This window comes from Rhinolophus ferrumequinum, chromosome 18 (assembly GCF_004115265.2).
Source record: "Rhinolophus ferrumequinum isolate MPI-CBG mRhiFer1 chromosome 18, mRhiFer1_v1.p, whole genome shotgun sequence".
Lineage (NCBI taxonomy): Eukaryota > Metazoa > Chordata > Mammalia > Chiroptera > Rhinolophidae > Rhinolophus > Rhinolophus ferrumequinum.
The window spans coordinates 51857722-51879053 of NC_046301.1; the positions used below are offsets into that span (position 1 = coordinate 51857722).

Genomic DNA, 21332 nt, shown 5'->3' on the forward strand with positions numbered 1-21332 from the left:
TCATATCTGAAACCGGAGTATTACTCCTGGTGGTGCTGCTGGTACGGTAGTAACAGTGATATAGTCCAGAGAGGATTAATGATAATGCCTCGGGTTATGCTTCTGTGACTCGGGTCTGTTTCCTCTTTTTTGCTGGCCTATGTGCCGGACTTGTGCTCCTTGCTTTCTGTTGGTCTCCCGAGTCCTGTTTAAAAAGTCTGGTTCCTGCTGCAGCGTAATTCACCCTTTGGAGTTTTATGCCGGAGGTTCTTAGACCAGTTGGATGGTGGCATTTTACTCAAATAAAACAGCTTTTGGTAGGGGCAGTTGAAATTTGCATCTGCCCCTAAGCCCTGTGTCAGCATTCTGCCTCGGACTCGGTGGCCCCATCGTCCTGAGATGGGTCTGTGCTGTGCTGGTGTCACTGCTGGTGTGGCTGGGATATCCCTGGACTGTGTGCGTCCCACCGTCTGCCTTGGGCCTGGCCCGGTGGGAGGACGCAGCAGAGCAGGTTATTTGGAGAGTGAGAGGAGGGCCTTGAGCCTGCCTGGGTTCCAGCCCTTCTCCCTGGGGTGCAGCCTGTGCCTCGGGCATCCTGGCACCCTGGTGGCCGCATCTTGACAGTAGGCGGGCTGCTGATTGGATCTGCCTTCAGGCCCGCAGCCAGCACAGGATCCCTCTGAGAGGGGGAGGCCCTCTGTGGGCCTGCATTTCCTGAACAAGTAGGCCTGCGGTGGGACTTCTGCAGTCACAGCTTCCCCTGCATTGTCCCCTCACTTGCCAGGAATTGTAAAGCTGATCCGAATTTACCAACGGGGACAGCCTTTTCACCTGCTCTTTAGAAAGTCTTCTAATGCACTTCCTGCGTTGTGCAGAAATCCTCAGTCGGTCATAGTCATACTTCTTTCCTCAAGGCTGGTTTCTTTCTGAAACTTTGTCACCATCTCTGGGTCTGTGCCTGTCGTGCTGTGGCCTCCAGCCCTGAGGTGCTGGGGGCACTGGTCCTTCCCACTGAGAGGAGGAGTGCTGCTTACCAGCCCCTGCCCTCCCCAGGAGCAATGCCCCAGGGGCCAAGGGGTTGGCCACAGCAGGCCCCAGTGGGTGCTAAGGCAACCAGAGCTCTGTGGAGGAGGCGCCATCACCCCTGGCGGGCCCGCCCCCTCGGGGTTGTCCTTCGTGTGGTGGGGGAGGGGTGCAGGAGGTTCCCCTCACCCAGAGCGGCCCACCAGAGGCACAGGCTAGGCCTTCGGTTCTGGGCCGAGGGTTGGCATCGTTCCAGCCCAGGGGCTTCACAGTGAGTTGCCCCGACACTGTCTGAGCAGCGGGTTCCCTGGCCCTCTGCTGGCAGGGACTGGCAGGAGCGGCACTGTGGCTGTGAAGCTCTGCTCTCACCCTCGTGACAGACTGACTGCTTGTCAGCCACCAATGACAGTGAAGTGAGGCCACTTGGCACCACGTCGCTGGTCTGGGCACCTGGTGCACAGCGATCTTGCCATCGACTCCCCTCCTCATCCGTGGGCAGTTAGAAGGACTTCACGCAGGTCTGGGGTTCAGCTGAGGTCCATGGAGAACATACTGGGACCTAACCTGTGGGGAACCCCACTGAGCTGGAGCAGACGCTGAGTGGAGAAGCACGGGCGCTCTGAGTGCAGTATTGGGGGACACAGCATTGTTCGTGGGGGTGCGTTCTCCCTATCTACCTGGATCCCCTTCACCCCCAGTGGGCGCCAGGCCAGACTGCGAGCTCCTCCCTCGGGGGCAGAATTTTTCCGGACCCCAGTGGGGGTCCTCGCCTGAGATTCTGGTCTCCCCTCATCTTCCACCCACACCGGCTCCTCCCTCGTCCTGGGGGTGCACTTACCTGCCGTCCAAGGTGGCCCCAGAATCACTCATCAAAATCCCTGAATGTTTGAGGAGCTCCTATTTCAGGCGGTGCCCAAAGCAAAGATGACCCTCCCGTCCCACAGTGACAGCCTCTCAGGGCAGTGACTTGTCTGCAGTCCCAAGGGGAGGCGGGATGCACAGACTCAGTGAGCGGCCGACGGGGTGGTGGTCAAGGCATGTTGGAGAAAGACAGAAACCGTCGAGCTTTAGCCTGAGAGGCACATGGGAGCGTCCCTCACGTCACTGGGGCCGTGGACACTACAGGGCGGTGGCTGAGGGGCTGGGGATATTGGGCCAGAGCAGAGGGAGGGGGGTTGTATGGGAGCAGCTGGCGCTGAGCAGTTGCCGCAGGGTAGATGGCAGGCCCCGGCTGGGGTGCCAGGGAGAGGCTGGGGGCAGATGGAAGCCAAGTCGTCGCCCATGGCCCCGCCCTCGATCACTCTGGGAAGGGAGCACCCCAGAGGTGACGTGGCCATGGGGAGACCTCAGTTCAGTGCTATGGGCTGCCTGTAGGAGCAGATAGATGTCAGTGCCACGCTGGCCTAACAGGTGTGCAGAGGGGCCGCTCTGCCTCCTGCACCGGGGGGAGAAGCCGCTGTCCTCTCCTCCTTTCAGGCTGAGTGCACGGCAGGCCTTCCTTTAACGGCTCAGGAACACATCCCCTCCGTTGGCTGGTGCTGCCCCAGCCTCCTAGAGGGTGGGCTCTGGGACCGGGTCTGCCCAGCCCAGCACATAGCTCCCAGGATGTTTACTGATGAGGAAACTGAGGCGCTGGGTGCCCTGCCTGCGTGGATGCAAACAGCTCAGAGGCCTCGAGTGTAAGCTCGCCACAGGTGTGAATTGAGACTTTGGAGGGGTTCTCACGCTGTGCTCCTCCCTGTGCTGGTGGTCATGGCTGCTGACTGTCCTGAGAACTGGCGCTTCGGGAATTCTGTCAGAGCCTGGCAGCTAAATTCCTTCTGTCCTCTGGGGAACTCTTCGTCTCATTTCTAGTGTCCTGCCCTGTTGGGACATCGAGGCCCAGCTTGGAGTGGCCCCTTTAAGAGCACGTGCCCATGTCCCAGACTCTTGTGGAATGCCTGCTGCTTCCCTGCAGACAGACTTCACTGACTGTCCTCCCTCCTGTCTTCTGTCTCCGTGAGGGTTAACACTTCAGCTTGTTGTCTGGAACCGGTTCAGACTGGTTTTCTGGAAAGTGCTTTGTCTCTCAGACTGAATCCTGGGAAGGGTCATGTGGAGCCCAGTGATGTCATGGGATCAAAAACTGACTCAGCTGTTTTTTCTTCTTTTCTTTCTTCTGTAAATCAAGATATGTGTGTGCTGCAGGTACTGGGCCAGGCCTCACCTCACTAAAAGTTCACCTCACCAGCAGTCAAAGGGTTAAATGTGACCCCTACTCCTCACCCACCCTGAGGTGAGCAGGGAGTGAGGAGGCTGCCCCCACTGAAGGGGAGAAGGGTCAGTCCGAGGCGGTGCAGTGCAGGGCTGTACCCGGGCTGTGGCCCTGCTCCTGGGACAGTGGTCCCCCTTCCGGATCCCAGACACCCCCCGTCCAGTGCAGGTGTTCAGAATCTTATCGGCAGGGAGTTCAGAGTTTTCCTCTATTTGCTTTGAGTCTGGATCACTGAGAATTCCCCTTCTTTCTGATCAGTGGCCACCTTCCATCGTTCCTGTCCCGGTCCGTAAGTCTCAGTTCTCCAGATACCCCACTGCTCCTGTCCCAGCTCTCCTCAGAGCTGTGGAGAAATGTCCCGGGCACATTTTATAGGCCCTGTGTTGTACTTACTTCTGCCACTGTTATGGGGCGAGGAGAATACTCCAACCTGACGCTCTGAAGTTTCTAAGAAGGTAGCAGCTCCGTTGTGCCAAGTGTAAATGTCGTGTTTTCTGCTTCCTCAAAGTTCAGAATGACCGAAGAAGCATGCCGGACACGGAGTCAGAAACGAGCGCTTGAACAGGACCCAGCGGAGGATGATGTGGAGAGCAAGAAAATAAAAATGGAGAGAGGATTGTTGGCTTCAGATTTAAACACGGATGGAGATATGAGAGTGACACCTGAGCCAGGAGGAGGCCCAGCCCAAGTGTTGCTGAAGGGGACAGAGGTGACAGCCATGGGCAGAGGTGAAGGGCCAGCAGGTGACGGGCCTGTGGACATGCGCACCTCACACAGGTGAGTGGGAAGGGCTGGGAGCTGGGACAGGCAGGGGTGAGGAGGTGAGCTTGAGGCTGCCCCTCCCTCCACCCCTGGCACTGTTGTGCCCTCCTGGCCGAGGGACGTACCTCCTAGGGCCTGGACGTCAGTGAGCGGCGTGCAGTGTGGGTCTCATAGGACGGGGGTGGTGTCCTGTGTGAGCTCCCCTGCCAGCAGCAGCGGGTCTTCGCTAAACTCTACGTGCTGACTGCCCAATTTGGTGCTTTTGATTTGTAAGAAAACTTGAGTTTTCCATTTGGTCATGCCTTCCTGCTTTGCAGATCTGGGGCTCAGGAAGGCAGGGGGATGCTATGCCCTCCCTGGGTCACTTGGCGGGGTCAGAGTTAGGAGCCCAGTCCAGGGCACCTGTCACATGTGCCCTCGGTCCTCAAAGGCAGCGTGTCTCTGAGGAGGGGCCACTTGGCTCTGGGCTTCTGTGGCGTGCTCTGTTGGTTTCTCCTTAGTCAGTACTGATTATTTCAAGAGGAACCTTCCTGATCCTTGGCTTTCGTGAGCTCTCAAGGAAAAGGCATGAAAGAGATCAGACTCGTCGTACCACCCTGTTTGCACTCAGAAACCTTTTCATGATATAAAGAGAAATTCAGGCCTAGCTTCTGCTCCTGCTGTCACCCCTCCCCTCAGGGCTCTGTTGAGACCGTTCTCTCCAGAACATTCACACCCAGATGTCCCATGAGCTGACGTCCCACTGTGGCCATACCAGTGTGGCCATCCCTCGTCTCCCTTGTGTCTGCCCAGGTCGGGGTGGACGGCAGGAGTGCAGAGCTGGGGAAGCTTGGAGGCTCCTCACCTTCTCCCAGAGGGGTCCCAGTCTGCAGTTTTGGTGTTAAATCCATTTTGGAACCCAGACTGCTGGGATTGTAAGGGCTTCAGAGATTACCTAGCCTGGCGTTTTTCAGCATTAAAAATTCTTAACCACCTCGACATAAATCGGAGAATCCAACCCCCTCCTACTGGGAAAGCATCTTAATTGGGGGGTGGGAAGTGTGCTTTGCGGTTTTGCTACCCAGAAAAACCTTTTCTGTCTGGTTTTGCTTTCTGCAGCCCCTGTTCTAAAGCCAGAGTGGCTTTAAGTTCCAGAAGTAAAATTGAAGTCCATGTCTAATTCTCTCTCTCTAACTTGGTCCTCAGCGACGTCTCAGATGGGTGAGGAGAAGGAGGAGCTTGTGTTTGTAGAGATCTGCTGGGTCCCTTTTATTCCTGGGCTGCTTGTGTACAGTTTTTCCTGTAATCACCGCGCTTCCCTGCAGGACAGACTAGTGAATTATGAGGGCGAGTTTAAGTGTTGAAAGAGCTGGAACTCAAAACATGTTACCAAAGGCTGGGCTGCATTTGGCCTCGGGGCCTGGTGGTCCCGGATTTCCCCTCCTGGGCCCATTGGCTTCCAACCCAGGGGCATGGCATTTAGATGATGTAATGTTTCTGAAGTAGATGATGTGACAGTTTCTGAAGTTGATGGGCCTTACGACACATAAAGGATGCAAGGGAGCAGAGGACAGATGAACCCAGGCACGTGGCAAGGGTCCTGCTGCAGGTCTGGAGACACCCCAGGGCATCGCGAAGCTCTGAGAATGTGGAAAGAGCCTGGCTTTGGAACGAGACCAGTAGGCAGAGTGGAGGTCAAAAATCACGCTCCCTGACTGGTCTTGGGCAGGTGATCTTCCCTTGTGCGTCTTCATTTATAAGTGGGCGATAACCTCTGCCTTGGTTATGGGTTGATGGGTGACAGATGTATACCCAGAAATCGGCCCCGGTGCGCAGCATGTCGTGAGGGGAAGAAGTGTTAGCAACAACACTTAACAGTCTTAAGCTTCACTCAGAATGTAATGTCACGTGTACAGTTCGTGTCTCCCTGAGTGCCCACACAGATTGTTCTGTCTAGTTCATTGAAGAAGTACAGTCTTGAGTTTTGACAGAATCGTAAGATCGGTTCCAACCCAGAGCCATTCTAAAACTGGAATTTGTTCTGGAGTGACTGGCCACAATTTGATGTTAAAAGTGGGCCGTCTTTGGATCTTCGTTGAGAGTGCTGGGCTCTGGACATCCTTTGGAAACCTATGCTTGACCCTTGAACAGTGGGGGTTGGGTGCCAATCCCCTGCACAGCTGAAAATCCGCATATAACTTTTAACTCCCTAGAAACGTAGTTGTCCCTCCATATCCATGGGGGATTGGTTCTAGGACACCCCCCATACCGAAATTGCGAGAATAGTCAAGTCTGCTGTATAAAATGACGCAGATCAGTGCATATAGTCGGCCCTCTGAACCCATGGATTGAAAACAGTATAGATATTTATTTTTTAGAATCCATGTATAAGTGGACCCACAGTTCAAACCCATGTTGTTCAAGGGTCAGACTTGTGGTGCGGTTGCTCCATTGGTTTCCTAGGTTGGTGTGAATTAGGGCAAATGAAAAGGTACTGTACCCAATCACAGTTTAGGGGGGTGGAAGCCCTTGGACTTCAGGTGCATTGAGTCATGTAAGACTATCATGCCAATTTCATGTTGTTATGCTAAGAGAATTTCCTTTTTCTTTAATTGAGGTATAGCATACGTAATAAAAAGTACTCATGTGCCACTTGATACTTTTCACAAACTGAACACATCCTGTAGCTCCATCAAGAAACAAAGTTGCTAGCACTCTGGAGGTCCCCCTTGCCCACTTGTTGTCACTACCCCCTAAGGGTAACCATTTTCTTGATTTGAACAGCACATACTAGTTTTTCCTATTTTTGCACATTAAATATATGGAATTCTACATTCTGTACCCTTGCTTGCTTTCATTCCACATAATGTTTGTGTGTTTTGCTTATGTTGAGTGTAGCAATAGTAATTCATTTTCACTGTTATATAATATTCTTTTCCTAGAATTTCTAATTGGCTCTTTAAAAACTGCCACTTTTTCTTTCATGCTGTCTTACTCTAACCCAATTTGGGTGTATTGAAGACTAGAGGGAGTTTCTGCTGGCTTCTAGCAGAGAAAATTTCCGTTTTCGTTAAGAAAGTGACTGATGAAATCACCAAGATACAACGTGTTTTGAATTACATTGGGGCAATTTGGAGTGTACAGAAGCAAATAAAAGGGTAGGCTCGGTTCCCTTCTCCATAATCGCCCTCTCCATCTCTGGCAGTTTTTCTGACTCAGTCTCCCAATATGTGTGTGTGTTATTTTCAAAATAAAGCAAGGCTGGAGGGCAGCTTCTAGCCGTGATTGAAGGAGGAGAGATTGTCAGATCCTTTTCCCAGAGAAACAGCTATAAAGCAAGACAGAACTGACCCAAAAAATCAACTGTTTCAGCACTCTGGAAATACACCAGAGGCATACAACAATCTGAGAAGTGTTTGTGCTTAAGAAACTGCTGAACTTTGGGGAGAACAATGGGAATCTGTGACTTTTGGCCTGGGGCTCCTCCCATGACCTTTCGGAGCTCTGTTGGTAGCAAGGTTTTGCTTGGCTGGGGCAGGCTGTGAGGACCAACAGCTTCTCTGCAAGAGTGAGAAGGGGCTCACTCAGTTTAGAGTGGTGGGCAGCAGCCCTGCCTGTGGCCTTATTGATTGAAGTGACAGTCTTGAAGACAGGCGAGTGAGGGGGGACAGTGGCTCTGTTAGCCCAAGGTTGCAGCCATGGTTGGGGCAACACACACACAAAAACCATTTAAAGAAATAATGGCCAAAAATGTATTTGAGGAGAAGCTCATCCAAGAATCTCAACAAACCTCAAGTAGCATAAATACAGAGAGCTCCATACCTGTACATAGTCAGACTGTTGCTAGCCAAAGAAAAAGAGAGAATCTTGGAAGTAGCAAGAGAAAAATGACTCCTCCCGTATAAGGGAGCATTCACACAATAACAGCAGACTTGTAACCGGAGACAGTGGAAACCAAAAGGGAGTTGAATGACAAAATATAGACTGAAGAAAACTGTCAACCCAGAATTCTATATGCAGCAAAACTGTCCGCCAGAAATGAAGACGAAAAAGACATTTTGAGATAAAGACAAAGAATCCGTTGCTGGCAGACCTGCCAGTTCTTAAGGCCAAAAGGAAATGACATTTTGGTAACTTATATTCACAGGGAAGAATAAATAGCACTGGAAATGGTAAATATATGGACTAATATAAAAGATTAGCCCCCCTCATTTCTTCTTACTTAAAGGACACAACATTGACTGTAACATTGGACAGAATTGACAAAACAACCATTTCAGCTCTCTGGAAATTGATCATAGATACAATGTATTATGTTTATAACATATGTAAATATAACATATGGGACGTTAGTTGCACAGAACAGCAGAAATGAAATGGAGCTATATTGGAGTAAAGTTTCTACCTTTTACCAGGATCAAGTTAGTGCTAATCTGAAGTAGGTTGTGATAAGTTAATAAGATATTTATTGTAATCCCTAGAGCAATTATTAAGAAAAATAACTTTAAAATACAGTTAAAAAATCAACAAATCAACAGAAGAATTTAGTGGTACACTAAAATATTTAACACAAAAGAAGGCAGTCAATGAGGAACAAAGGAACAAACAAGAAGGAAGACCTGTAGAAAACAAATAGCAAAATGACAGATGTAAATCCAACTACATCAATAACCGCATTAAATGTGAATGGTCTACTAAACAGAAGATCAGTAAGGTTCTAGAAGACCTGAAGAGTACTGCCGACTCATTTGGCTAATGGGCACCTATAGAACACTCCATCTGGTGACTGCAGAATACATTTTCTCAAGAGCACATGGAACATTCTCCAGGGTAGACCATGTGCTAGGTCATACAAGTCTCAAGGATGGCTGTAATAAAAAAAAATGACAGTAACAATTGTTGGCAAGGACATGGAGAAACGAACCCAGATATGTGGTGGGACTGTGAAATGGCATCAGCAGTTTGGCAGTTTCTTACAAAGTTTGACATGAACTTTCCCTGTGACTCAGCAATCTATCCAACGAACGTACCCAAGAGAAAGGAAAACGTCTGTCCATACAAAGGCAGGTACATGGGTATTCATAGCAGCACGATTCCTAATACCTAAAAAGTGGAAACAAGCCACATATCCTTGTACTATGTCCGTACAGTAAGGAAAAGAACAAACCTATCGATATGGTGCTGCAACATGGAAGAATCTCAGGCTCGTCATGCCGAGGGAGGGACACCCGACCCCGAGATCTGCTACATGTGGAACTTAACCTCCAGGGAGTGTCCAAAACAGCAAACAGTGTAGAGATGGAGAGAAATCAGTGGCTGCCTGGGCCAGGGTGGGCGGGAGGAGCATGATGAACAGTCATGGGCACTTTCGGGGTGATGGAAGAGTTCTAAAATTGGATTGTGGTGATGGTTGCACAATTCTAAATTTACTAAAAATCACTGAGTTGTAGTCTTACCATGGATGAATTTTGTGGTATGTAAATTATACCTTAATATGGATGTTTTTTTTAAAAAAAGGTTAAAACAGTTTGGTTTCCATTCTGCATCCAATAGTACGCTCATGAAAAACAAAAGTCCGCAGAGGAAGTTGTGAGCCTGTTGGTCTCATGAGGTCAACCCAAAAGGTCATGGACACGTGCTGCCTGCCCCCCACTCACCCAACTTTGGGACCATTTTAGATGAGGCTGGAGCAGGCTTTGAAAGCTGCGTTGGGTTCTCTGTTTTGTGTCTGTGATAAGCAGATTATACTCCTGCACTTTTCTGTAGAGAAGAGTCTGTGTCATAGATTGTTGAACTTCAGAAGTAATCGGGCCATACACAGGGGAGGACAGCTTTTTTTATCCCCCATTTTGTGTGGAGGTGCATTTACTCTTTTGCTCCAGAGCTTTTCTTCAGAGCTTCTACACCTGAAAGATAAGTACTGGGTCCCTCATCATCCAGGGCCTCTGTGGGCTGGGAGCTCTGTGAACAGTCATCTCCATGTTTCACTGAAAACATGTTTGTGTGCCCTTTGCTGAGGTGCCAGCTCCTTGGATTGTCGGCAGGCCAGGACCAGGCCTGCTCCGTGACAGGCATTGTGTGGGTCCCCTCGGATAGAAGTGATAGGACAGGATCTGGTCACGCTCCTTTCTGGGGTGCCATATTACGAAAGAACATGCAGAGGTCTGGGGAGGCTGTTGAGGGATTATGGCTCGGGGGGTGCAAGACACTGGGTGCCTGGGCAAACCATCTCTACTTCCTCATTTTACCTGGGAGGAAGCACGAGCAGGGCAGGGGCAGACGAGGGGCCCTGTTTCCACTTCTTAACAGTCTGCCACGTGGGCCTCAGTGTGGCACAGGTGTCCTGGTGACTGCTTGTCCCTGGCTTCCGTTAGGGTGTGTGGCCTTGAGGCAGCCATATGTCTCCCTTCTCTTTCCCCTCCCCCCCTTTGCATCATGTCTCATTAGCTGTGCGATAGGGCTTCACTCGGAACCAAGGGCTTGCTGCCCCCCTTTGTGATGTGGGTGAGAAAGACTCCCGTCCCCACCGAGGGGCCCTTGGCCTCCTGGGAGCTGGCAATAGGCGGTAGCATTGCCGTGGGCTTTAGTGTTTCTGGCTTTCCACTTCCCTGGTCAAGCACTTGGAAGCGCTGACGGCCTATAACATGCACTAAAAGTGCTATTTATTGGGCCCGCAAAGCAGAGCCCCTTTGTTGAAGCAGGTGTCCTCGATGACAGAATCACTGTCTTGTCTGCCTTTTTGAGATTTTGGCATTCAGCAAGGGGTAGCAAGGGGTGACATACCGAATGAAAACCAGCGAACTCTTCCACACCAGGGACCTCATTGGCTCTTCAGTCGGAATTAAGACAGGCCTTGGTGGCCTGCAGGGGTAAGTGGGGTGTGTGTGGGCGCAGCACCCACACCCACCTTCACACCCTAGTCTTCCAAAGCAAAAATGAATCTGAAAGTAACATGATAGTGCAGCCACCTGTTTGTAAAGTGGGGGTGTATGGATGGCCTTCTGTATAGGAATGGGGCCTGCAGGAAAAGGTTTGCATCGCCAGACTTTTCCCCAGTGACTCCAGGGGTCATAGGCAGAGCTCTTGCTGTTTGGGTGACACTTTACAAGCAGCTTCTTGGGAGGGGAAGGGTAAAGTAAACAGTGGGGCTGCCCAGCCCGACAGCTGATGGCGGTGCATGCCACGTGAGCCTTCCTGGTTCAGTTTGCACACATGCATCCACCTGTGTAGTCCACAGCCTTAAGCAGAACCTCGTCACCATCCCAGAACGTTCCCTCAAGCCCTCCATGCAATTCCTGTCCTCTCCGGTGCTCTCTGCCGCTCTAGACGAATCTCATCTTCTCAGCCTTCCTCGGTGGAGTCTGGCTTCTGTCGCTCCGTGTGCTTTGAGATTCACCCTTGTGTTTGTGTCAGCCTTTTGCTGAGTGACTCCCGTGTGGATGTGTACAGGTACGCCCTCACCTGTCCACGGAGCCCCGCCGGGTGAGCACAGCTGCAGTCATCATTCCTGCAGGCGTCTTCCTGTGGACCTTGGACCTCACTTCTCTTGCTAAATACCTGCGAGTTGAATTTCAGGGTCATAGGGTAGGTGTGTGTTGAGTTGTTGTAAAGAAATTACAGGCCTTTTCCCCAAAATGACCAGGCCGTTTTACTCTTGTGTGTATGGGGGCTGGCTACTGTATCGTCTCTTGGTGGTGTCAGTCTAAAATTTTAGCCAGCGGGTCTCCAGAGAGGTCTGGGTCCAGTTTCTGGCCTGCTTGTGTGACCATCAATTTTTCCTCCTTGGTGACAGAAGTGTGATCATAGCTGCACTGGCTGCCTGCCTGGTGGTGGGTGAGGGGTCCTTGCCTGCCATGTACAGACCTAACCCCCCACCCACCCTATTCTCGGGCCCATGCCCCCCACTGCAGCTGTGACTGGCCCGCCAGCCAGCTGTCTGCTGGAATGTGCGTTCTTGAGGGAGGTGGGTGAGTGTGACACAGCTGTGGGCTTGATGGCTCAGGAAAGGGCCCCCGTTCTCACACAGTGCGTAGGTACGGGTGTGGCGCTCACGCCGGCTCTCCTGCAGTCTGCCTCACGGGTTGACCCCCCTGCCTGGTGTGTGAGCTCTGGAAGTCCTGCAGCCAGAAGCCTGTTCCTTCGTGTGACCATCACCTCCTTGCGTGGGGGCTCCGGCGCTCTGGGGGAGGCTCTCAGGAGCCCCCACCCCCCCCACCCCAGCACCTGTTGTGGGCTGGCTGTTGCCTTTCACTCCTAATTCTCTGTCTGCTGCTGGGCAACTTCCAGGAGAGCCCGGGCAGTCTCAGGGAGTGGCTCCATCAGCTCCAACTGGAAATCTTAGCCTGCTGGAGTTTCTTTGCATGTTCAGTACATGGGAACGGAGAGGTATGTCCTTTTGGAAATGGGTTCCTGGTTCCGTGCTTTCTTCCCTGCCTCAGCTGCTGCCTCCACACCTCGGGGGCTTCGCTCCGTCTCCTCATTCTCTGCCTCTCCTCTTCCCTGGGGGCTCCTCCACCCAGTTCTTTCTCTGTCCACCTGCCTTTTTTATGGACCACATCTTATCCCAGCTTTGAAATAATTGAAACTTGAGGGGTTCACCTGGACTTCTAAAAGTTATTAGATTATTTTGGGGTATCAGGGTGACAGACTCTGGGTGCCCTGTTTCTCATTCCTAAAGTGACTCGACTCACATTGGACAACAGTGTGAGGCAGCCTGGTGACAGGTAAGGAGCTTCACCATGTCGCCACCTCCGTGTTGCCTTCATGGCTCTCTCCTCCGTCCGGGAAAGGATGGTTTCCCACTGGACAGTGCGAGCCCTCTGGGAGTGTCCTGTGTGACGGCCTCAGTATAATTCTGCAGTGCGGTTTCCGATATTTCCTCACAGCACATATTCCTGCTAGTGCTTTGTTTGTTACATACTGACAAGCTCTTCACCCTGTGACTGGTGCCCTGGCTGCTGTTGCAGGTCATTTAAACGGTCTACCTGCGGGGATACGTGAGGGAGCGTCTGGCCAGCCCTCCATTGTGCCTGATAAAACTGCTCTTACGAGATGTGATCAAAAGATACGGTGAATGTTTAAATTAAAAAAAAAATTATTATAATAAAAGACGTTGCTATTAACCCCCTCAAAATCTCCTTGCTTCGAACACACTGATACCATCGTTTTTGCCACTTTCTGAAGCAATTAGTCCTCTTTTGTGAGTGTCTTTATCCTCCGTCATGACAACGCTCTGTGGCACACATCGCTCCTGGTACGGCAATTTCTGTCAGATGAAAACATTACGGTGTGTCCTCGTCCACCTTATTCAGCCGGTCTGGCTCTGTGCGACTTCTGGCTCTTCCCCAAAGTCAAAATAACCATGAAAGGTAAACATTTTGAATCGATTCAGGAAGTCGAGGCAGGCACGACAGTGCAGCTAAAGACACTCACGAAAGAGGACTTCCAGAACTTCAGAAAGTGGCAAGAACGACGGGACAAGTGTGTCCAAAGTGAGGGGAGTATTCTGAGGGGGATTCATGGCAATGTGTCTTTTACTGTAATGTTTTTATTTAAACATTCACTGTGCTTTTTATCTCACCTCTTACATATGCTGCTTTTTATCTTGCAGCTGATTTCTCTGCCTCGTTGAGAGCAATTGGACCAGAACCAGAACCCAGCCGGGAGGCAGGGGTGGCTAGAGTGCTGGAGCTGAGGGCTCCCCCCACCCCGTCCCTCACCGCCATCTAACCTGGTGAAGGAGAGGGATGAAGGGGGCCTGTGTGTAGAACAGGTGGAAACAGGAGTGACTGCCCAGGATTGCCCAAGGGCGTGTGTGACCCCAGGTAAGACAAGTAGGGGTCACACCAGGAGAGGAGCATTTTCTCGGTTATCAGAAGTGCCCTGGAGGAAAAGGAGAGTTGGCCTGTTTGCAAGAGATTTCCAAGGTTTTTCCCTCAAGATAAACATGTGAATTATAATTTGGGGTGGGGGGGCGGCGGCAGGTGGCGGAAAAAGAAGGAGGTTGTCTGGCCGCCCGATTCCACTCACCCTTGTGTGGCCCAGGACAGTTCAGCCCCCCCTTGCGCCCCCATCCCTTCTGAAGCGAGGCTGGTCATTCCCAAGCCTCCGAGTCTCCCAGCGCTGTCCAGTGAGTTTTGTCCCGGCGCTTATGGAAAGGAGCCGTGGGACTGACGTGTGTCCAAGAATAAGGGACAGCAGATGAGGGCAGGTGACACGCATCGCCAGGTGGGGTCCGCTGCCTTTGGAGACTGAGTTTCCTGTGGCCAAGGCAGCCTTGGTGGCAGTACCGTGAAGGGGCCCACCTGGGACAGGTGAGAGAAGAGTTCAGGGGTGTCTGAGGGGCGGAGCCATTGGAGACATACCAGCCGTTGCTGTGTGTCCCGTTCCTTGGGTTCGAAGCCGTCAGACCACTTATTTTTAGAGCTTAATCTTAAAAATAGTTGTGATGTAACCACATTGTACAGTTTTGGGTCTGAGACCTGGGGGTTTGCAGTGTTCCTCTCAGAAGCAGCTTTGACGCAGTGGCCTGCCAAGGAGCGTGACTGGTCCAGGCTTGCAGCATTTCCCTCCTTCAGGAGCACTTGGAAGGTCCGTGGGCAGTGCGAGAAAGAGAGTTCCTGGTGGCACTTTCTAGGGAGCTAACAGACCTGAAATTGGGGTGCTCAGGGTTTCACGTTCCTGGAACCATTGGATTTGTTTGGGCAGAGTGAGGGCCTGAAAAGGCCCATGGTAGTGGGAGCAGTATGGGGTCCGGCTGGGAAGGGCAGGCCGTGCAGCACCCTGTGGAGGAAAGGGAGTGGGTGCTGTGGGCCTGGCTGGAGCCCAGGGGCACGTGGACTCAGGGCAGAGGTAGACCTGCTAGAGGAAGGAGCAGGTGAAGGACCTTTGCCTGGCGAGTGGCGGTCTGTGGGGAGTGGGGCAGGAGGTGCAGGGTAGTCTCCCGGCTTTGGGGCCCTGGGCGCCCAACTGGCCATTGGGTAGTTTGTCCTCCCCATCTGCCGATGCACCGTGTCGGGCTGCCCTGGGTGGTGCCCAGTTCTCTGCATTGAGTAACTGGATCCTTACACGTATATGTTGCTGCTGTAGAGGCTGGAAGAATAGGGTTACCAAATTTTGTCGGCTTATAATTGAATGGATTTTATAGGGAAATTGCGGCATATCTGTGGGGTGAGTGCTATTACAGTTTTAGTACCTCCCGATTTTCAGAACACAACTTTGGCAGCAAGAGAAAGTCCGCATTGTCAGGTGGACTCCACTCGGGAGCCTTTGCTCAGACTGGCATCTGCCATGGGGAGAGGAAACCCTCTGCCGCAAGCACTGGCACGGCCCCTTTGCCATCTCTGGGCCCCAAAGAATATTTGTGTGGAAAATGTCTGTTGACAGTACTTATTAATGTATTTAAAGATGACAATAATACACTCATTACATGGTAACAAATAAGATTTTTTGCTTATTGAAGCTCAGACTTAATTATTGGTGACAAATCCTGTTGGTTGTTTTCCTTGAAACAACAGGTTTTGTTTCAACCCTTTTGGGGAAAATGGCTGCCAAACACCCAAGTCTGAGGAACCGTAGTGTGTCTTCTTTCCCTCAGTTAGCAGACATGCTTTGTTTTATCACAGAATGTTGAAAAGACGCTTACTCAAGGGCTGAGCTTTAATACAATCTGTAGCTTGTCCTTCCTCGTCAGGGCATTGCCCACAACGGGACAGCACCGAGTCCTGGCACACTTTGGCACTACGACTTGTCGAAAGGGGCCGATGTTGTCTTAGCGTTGCAATGCCCTGGCAGAGCCCCTGGAGGGGTCCCTAGGACCACGCTGGGGAGCCGCTGCGTCAGAGCAGCCAGTGCAATCAATGCAGAGGATGCAGGCGGGCCAGGCCCGCTGTCCAGTGTGAGCAGAGGCCAGGACACCTGGCAGGGCTCGGTGCTCACATCTCAGGTGGCACAGTGGTTAATGGCCTTCTGGGGTCAGGTAGTGGAAGGAGGAGAAGCCCTCAGCCTAGGACCTTGTCCCCAGGGACCTCCGATGGCAGGGCAGGTGGCCACATGAGCTAATTGAAAGCAGAAAAGGTGATGGGACTGCCCCGAGTGTGCCCATCGCGTTCTGTGAGGATCTGGAAGAGAAGGGAGCTGCCATCCTTCAACTAGATCCATTTTGGGGTACCTTTTATATTTCACAACATCCCCTGGAGGTCAGTGGCGTCCATTCTGCAGATGAAGAAACAAGGCTCATTGAGCTTCGGTGATGGGTTCAGGTTCCTGCGCGGTGGAGACGTACCTGCCCCTCCCCCCCACCCCCGCCAGTCCTCCAGGCTGACCGGGACAGAATCCCGTGGCTGCTGGGCTCAGAACAGCTGGAGCAGGTCTGGTGGGGGTTGGGGGAACCTGAACCTGAAGGGATTTGCCAGAGGTAGGTGAGGGAGGATCCAGCAGTTTGAAACAGGTATTTAAGGGGGGATGGGAGATTTCCAGGCAAAGTGTGCGCTTTTCATTCATCACAGAAGTTTGTGGTCGTTGCACGCTGGAATGCAGTGTTTATTTCTCGTGTGGTGGTCACCTACGCCCAGGTGAGTCTTCTCTTGCTGTGAGTTGGTGAGGAAGCTGGCATCCCAGCGGGTACCTTTGGCCTTCTCTGATACGTGTGGTCCCAGCAGCCCGGAGGAGTGCTCCTGGGTTCTCGTGTCCTTCCTGGTGGAAGACTGGCCTGGCATGTGGTTAGGGGCCCAGCGGAAGAAGGGGACAGTCGTGGCTGACAGCCGACATTTCTTCTTTCTTCACTCTCCCGGGGCCCTGGCACGTTGGAAGCCTGGATTCCCAAGTGCCAAAACCCTACCCAGTTTCCTTGGGCAGATGGTGGGCCACGTGGAGCGAGAGTTGTTTCCCAGTCGAGTCCGAGGACCCTGTCCTCACACTGTCATCTCTTTCTCAACCCGGGGACTTGACATAAGGATGCCACCGCTGTCTAGGATCCTTCAAGTATAAATAGAAACATTTCCCCCTTTAACCTCGTACAAAAATGGCGTTTGTTAACCCCCAGTAGAGGCATTAGAGTTACGAGTCACGTGGGCCCCGTCCTCTCCCACCCTGTACCCTCTGCAGGCCACAGGTACCCCGCTGGTCTGACCAGGAGGGGGCCCAGGGCCCAGGGCCGTACAGGGTACACAGGGCAGCCCTCGGTGTCCCAGACTTGCGCAGGCCCGTCAAGGTCACAGGAGCCTGGGCCTGGTATGGACCCAAGTCATCTGCAGGCCATGGGTGTGTGACCTCGGGAAGTCTTTCTCTTCACACAGTTTTCCACCTGTGGACAGGCGTGACACTGAGCAGTTGAGAAGATTATATGGAAGGGTACCTCTTGGTGATTGGCACAGGGATGGTCATTATAAGGGATCAGTAAGTGTTCTGGGTAAGTTTTTCAAACCTAACATAGGTCAGCTTTTCACTTCTGTGACTGGTCGTTTCCAACATGCCCCCTTCCCGAATTTCTGAGTAGAGTGTGCTGAATTGGATTTACCCTTCCTGGTAGTGTTGGGTCTCAGCGGCTGGCAGGGTCGTGCCGCACTGACCTCCCTGGGCAGAGCTGCTCCCTTGCTATTTGGTGTTGGGGTCTTTCCATGGGGCTGCTGCCAACTGCTGGCCCAGGAGGTTCTCTCTTTTGCCCACCCTTGGCTCGTCTCTGCAGCTCTTGGCAACTCTGCACGCCCCCAAAACTGGCCCCTATTGCTGCTTCCAATCACCCCGAGGTCCTCTGGGCCTCCCTGGCCAGGCTGTGTGACTTGCAGAGGCTTCTGTGTTCTTAGAACGATCCCCAGCAAGACAGGGTGGCCGTCTCCTGACCATGCTGACGCACAGGGCTTCTCTGCCCTGGCCACTCACCCCGGGGTGGCCTGCCTCTGTGCTGGGGCCCTGAAGGGAATGGGCTCACAGGCCTACGCCTGGCCACGCGTGCTCCCACCTTTTCCCCGACTGTCCTGAGTTGTGCAAGGGGCACCGTAATGGAGTCCCACGCGATAGAGGGACCCGAAGGCTCCGGGAAGACTGATGACTGGGTTTCAAAAATCCCATTGAAGTCGCTCACCCGCATGGCCTCTGTGGCTGAGAAGCAAAATGTGTTCTGACTTCCCGGCCCCCACAAAGCAGGCTCTGGGCTTTTCTCTTGACATCCCAGCCAACAGGGTGTCAAGTTACAGGGCTAGGAGAAGTGGCAGTGGATGCCAAGAAGAGAGTCCAACAGAGGGGTGGGAGGTCGGTGGGCTCTGGGGAGGGGTCCCCCTGGGGCAGGCAGAAATGTGGGCAGTCTGTATGGGCAGCAGGGGTTCCCTTTCTAATCACATTGAGTGTCTCTGAGTGAACAGCGCCCCTGAGAAAAGGACGGTGGGGAGTTGTGAGGCCCCAGTGAGCAGCTGCCGTGCCCAGATGGCCGTGGAAGGTCCCAGAAAAATGTGTGTCGAGGAGCCCAGTTCACCGGGGCCTGTCAGTGAGATGGTGCCAGGTGGTAGGACTACAACGGACCTGGTAATAACTCATTTTCTTTCTTGTAAGACTTTTCTAGAAGTGTTTATGGAATGGAGCGTAGAGAGGTGCTCTTTGGAGTCAGCATGTGGAATTGCTTTCTGGCGTTGACTCAGAGACCACTCTAGGTGGTGTCAGAAGCTGTGGTAGCTCCCATGCCTGAGGATGGCTCCCCTTTTCCTGTGAGATCTTCTCCTCACCCCCTTTCTTTGCAGGGCAGCTCTGGTCTCTTGCTGGGTTTTCCTGGACGGCACTTCCATTCCATCTTATCCCAAGCCTATGTCTGTCACAGGCAGTCTGCGTGTGCAGAGAACTGCGCCAGTTTCTTTTGAGGGTCGGTGGGGTGGTAACTGGGAGAAACCAGTAAGTACCTGTCTCTCCGTGCTGTATCCCAGGGTAGTGTTTAGGGTGGCTGGCCTAAGGTGGGGACAGTCTAAGGGAGAACGAGCAGTTACGGTGGTGTGGGCTAGCTCCTTACAGGCAGAGCTGAGTGGGGGCCACGTTATCTTGGTGGTTTAAAGTAAATCAAACAACGCCACACCACACAATGTGGTGGCATTGTCTGTGGGGTCTGCGGGTTGACTGGTACCAGCTGGGCGCTGCTGCTTGTGCTCTCAGCCTTGTAGCCCCGAGTCTTTATCCCTCGGGTAGGATGGCTGGACCCATCTCCACGCCTGTCTCTATGACCCTTAGAGACCCTCTTTCCATGCAGTTAGCCTGGTGTCCTATACTAGGGTGGTCTCGGCACACTGAGACCCCCCCCCCAGCACCTAACTCCAGGGGCCTAGATGTAAACTGCAAGGCTCTGGTGACCTGCCCTTGAAAGCTCGCAGTGTTGCTTCCTCCACGTTCCTGTAGTTCAGAGAGCAAGCCACAAAAGCAGCCCAGATCCTGGGGACAGGACGGGATGAGGTGTGAGCACGGGCGTGGGTCAGCTGGAATGAGCCGCCTCCACAGGGATCTCGGGGCTGGGCAGACGGCCCTGGGCCTCTGCACGTCGTTTTGCCAACCACTAGTCTTAGGGCTTCCTCTTAACATGCACCAAAACCTGGACTCAAGCCTAGGGGTGGGACTTCCAGGGCCTGTTGCTTGAAAAGACACAGATTCATAAACCTTCAGTGAATTTGTGCATCTTTGAGCAACACAGTATCCGTGTGCTTGTGGACACAGCCCCCCAAGTACAAGGCTCTCAGTCGGTCTGAGGCATCACTGGGTTCCTCGTGAGCTCACAGATCCGCATCCGGGAACCAGCCAGGTTCCAGGGAAGAGGAGGAAGTGGGTGCGTGCCAGCCATGTCTCCTGAGCACCCACTGTGCCGGGCCCTGCTCCAGCCACCCAGTACCCAAGCGGCGCACAGAGCAGACATATCCCTGCCCTCCCAGCATTGAGAATATTCAAATGTTAACCTCAGTGGCTGATTGTCTGCTCTGAGCCAAACCCACGTTCACGGCAAACAGTCCCGTACGGCTTTAGGAAAGGTCAGGGCCCTGACGGCCTCCTAGGGTAACCCTGAGGGCCAGCCGGGCAGGAACCTGTTCCCATCCTTGTAGGAGGCACAGAGGGAAGTGTCCCTCCCTAGGCTCCTCATTTCAAAGAGACAGAACCAAGCGAGACCCCAGGCAGCTTTGTGGGTGTGTGACAGCACCCTCCCCCACCCCCAGTGTGCAGGCTTGGTACACGGTGCCCACTCATGGGAAGCCTTTGTGAGCACAGCTCCAGGCTCTGGGAGGTGGCCCTAGGAGGAGATTCTTGCTCCTCTGACTCTGGGGAGGTGGGGAGCCTCACCCCCTCTTCTAGGGCCATGGTGTCATACCAGGAGTGGACCTCTCTCTCGCCCTGGGAACCTGCTTGCTCTCACTGGGAACTGCACTGCCCAGGCCTGTGGAGACAGGCTTCAAGGGGGGCTCGGGGCCCTGGCTGCGGTTCCCGTGATAGCCTCCAGCCCCACGTGGGGTGGGGGAACCCGCGTGTTAAGCCGGCGAGGCCAGTGTGGGCTGACTGACTGTGTGGGGAGTAGAGGGACATCCCGACTGGGATGAGTTTGCTGGTGTGAGGGAGCCGCTCACCAGTGGGGGGTGCTGCTCAGCCTGTGGAGCCCCCAGAGTTTGCCCTGAGCTCCCCAGCCCCAGGATGGACATGGGGGGGGCAGGTCTAGGAAGACTTTCTAGGTATGAGTGTTTTGGGGGAGTTCCCCTGGAGTGTACTGTGGGGGCACTGACCACACTGGGGGGGGGGGGGTTGTGGCCCGGCTGGGCCAGCTAGGGAAGTTCTGAAGGCACAGGTGTTGGAAGTGCATTTTGAGGTGTGAATTGGGACTCCCAAGGGGGATTTGGGGGTATGGCGGAGGAGAAGGTGGTGAAGGCCGGAGGAGCCCATAACAGGAGCTCAAGGTGCAGGTGCTGAGGGCTGGAGAGGTTGGTGGGGCTGGGGGGGGCGTAGGGGTGGGAAATAGTCTCGGCCTGGGAGGTGTGAATGGGCTCCAGTGGGAGGAACACCCTGCACCCAAGGTGGGCTTCGCAGGAGCAGGTGAGGCTGGTCTCGCAAAGCTCTCACTCCATCTTTAACCACAGCGAGACTCGCAGCCACCTGCCTCTGTGCACCCACTGGACTGGAGAGATGTGCAGAGGGGGGAATGGTTGCCGCTAGTCCTGAGGAGGAATTTGTTGTCCTGAGGCTTAATTGGGCCTGTGGTCATCCCCACCTTCCCCAGTGTGTGCAGGCATCTCAGGGATCTTGTTAAAATGCAGGCTTTGATCAAGCAGGTGTAGGGCAGCAAGATGCTACATTTTTACATACAGGCTCTGGAGAAGCTGCGCCTGCT

At 53.2% G+C, this 21332-nt stretch overlaps 1 protein-coding gene across 5 annotated transcripts in view; it reads left to right on the forward strand.

Annotated features, from left to right (window-relative positions):
* Positions 1-21332, forward strand: part of GATAD2A (GATA zinc finger domain containing 2A) — an 89412-nt gene that overhangs the window by 54206 nt on the left and 13874 nt on the right. For 4 of the 5 annotated variants that reach the window (XM_033134206.1, XM_033134207.1, XM_033134204.1 and 1 more), the window contains one exon: positions 3765-4033. In XM_033134206.1, coding sequence (XP_032990097.1) covers positions 3765-4033 — 269 coding nt within the window. The remainder of the gene's footprint in view (positions 1-3764; positions 4034-21332) is intronic. The other variant, XM_033134208.1, reaches the window with a different exon arrangement.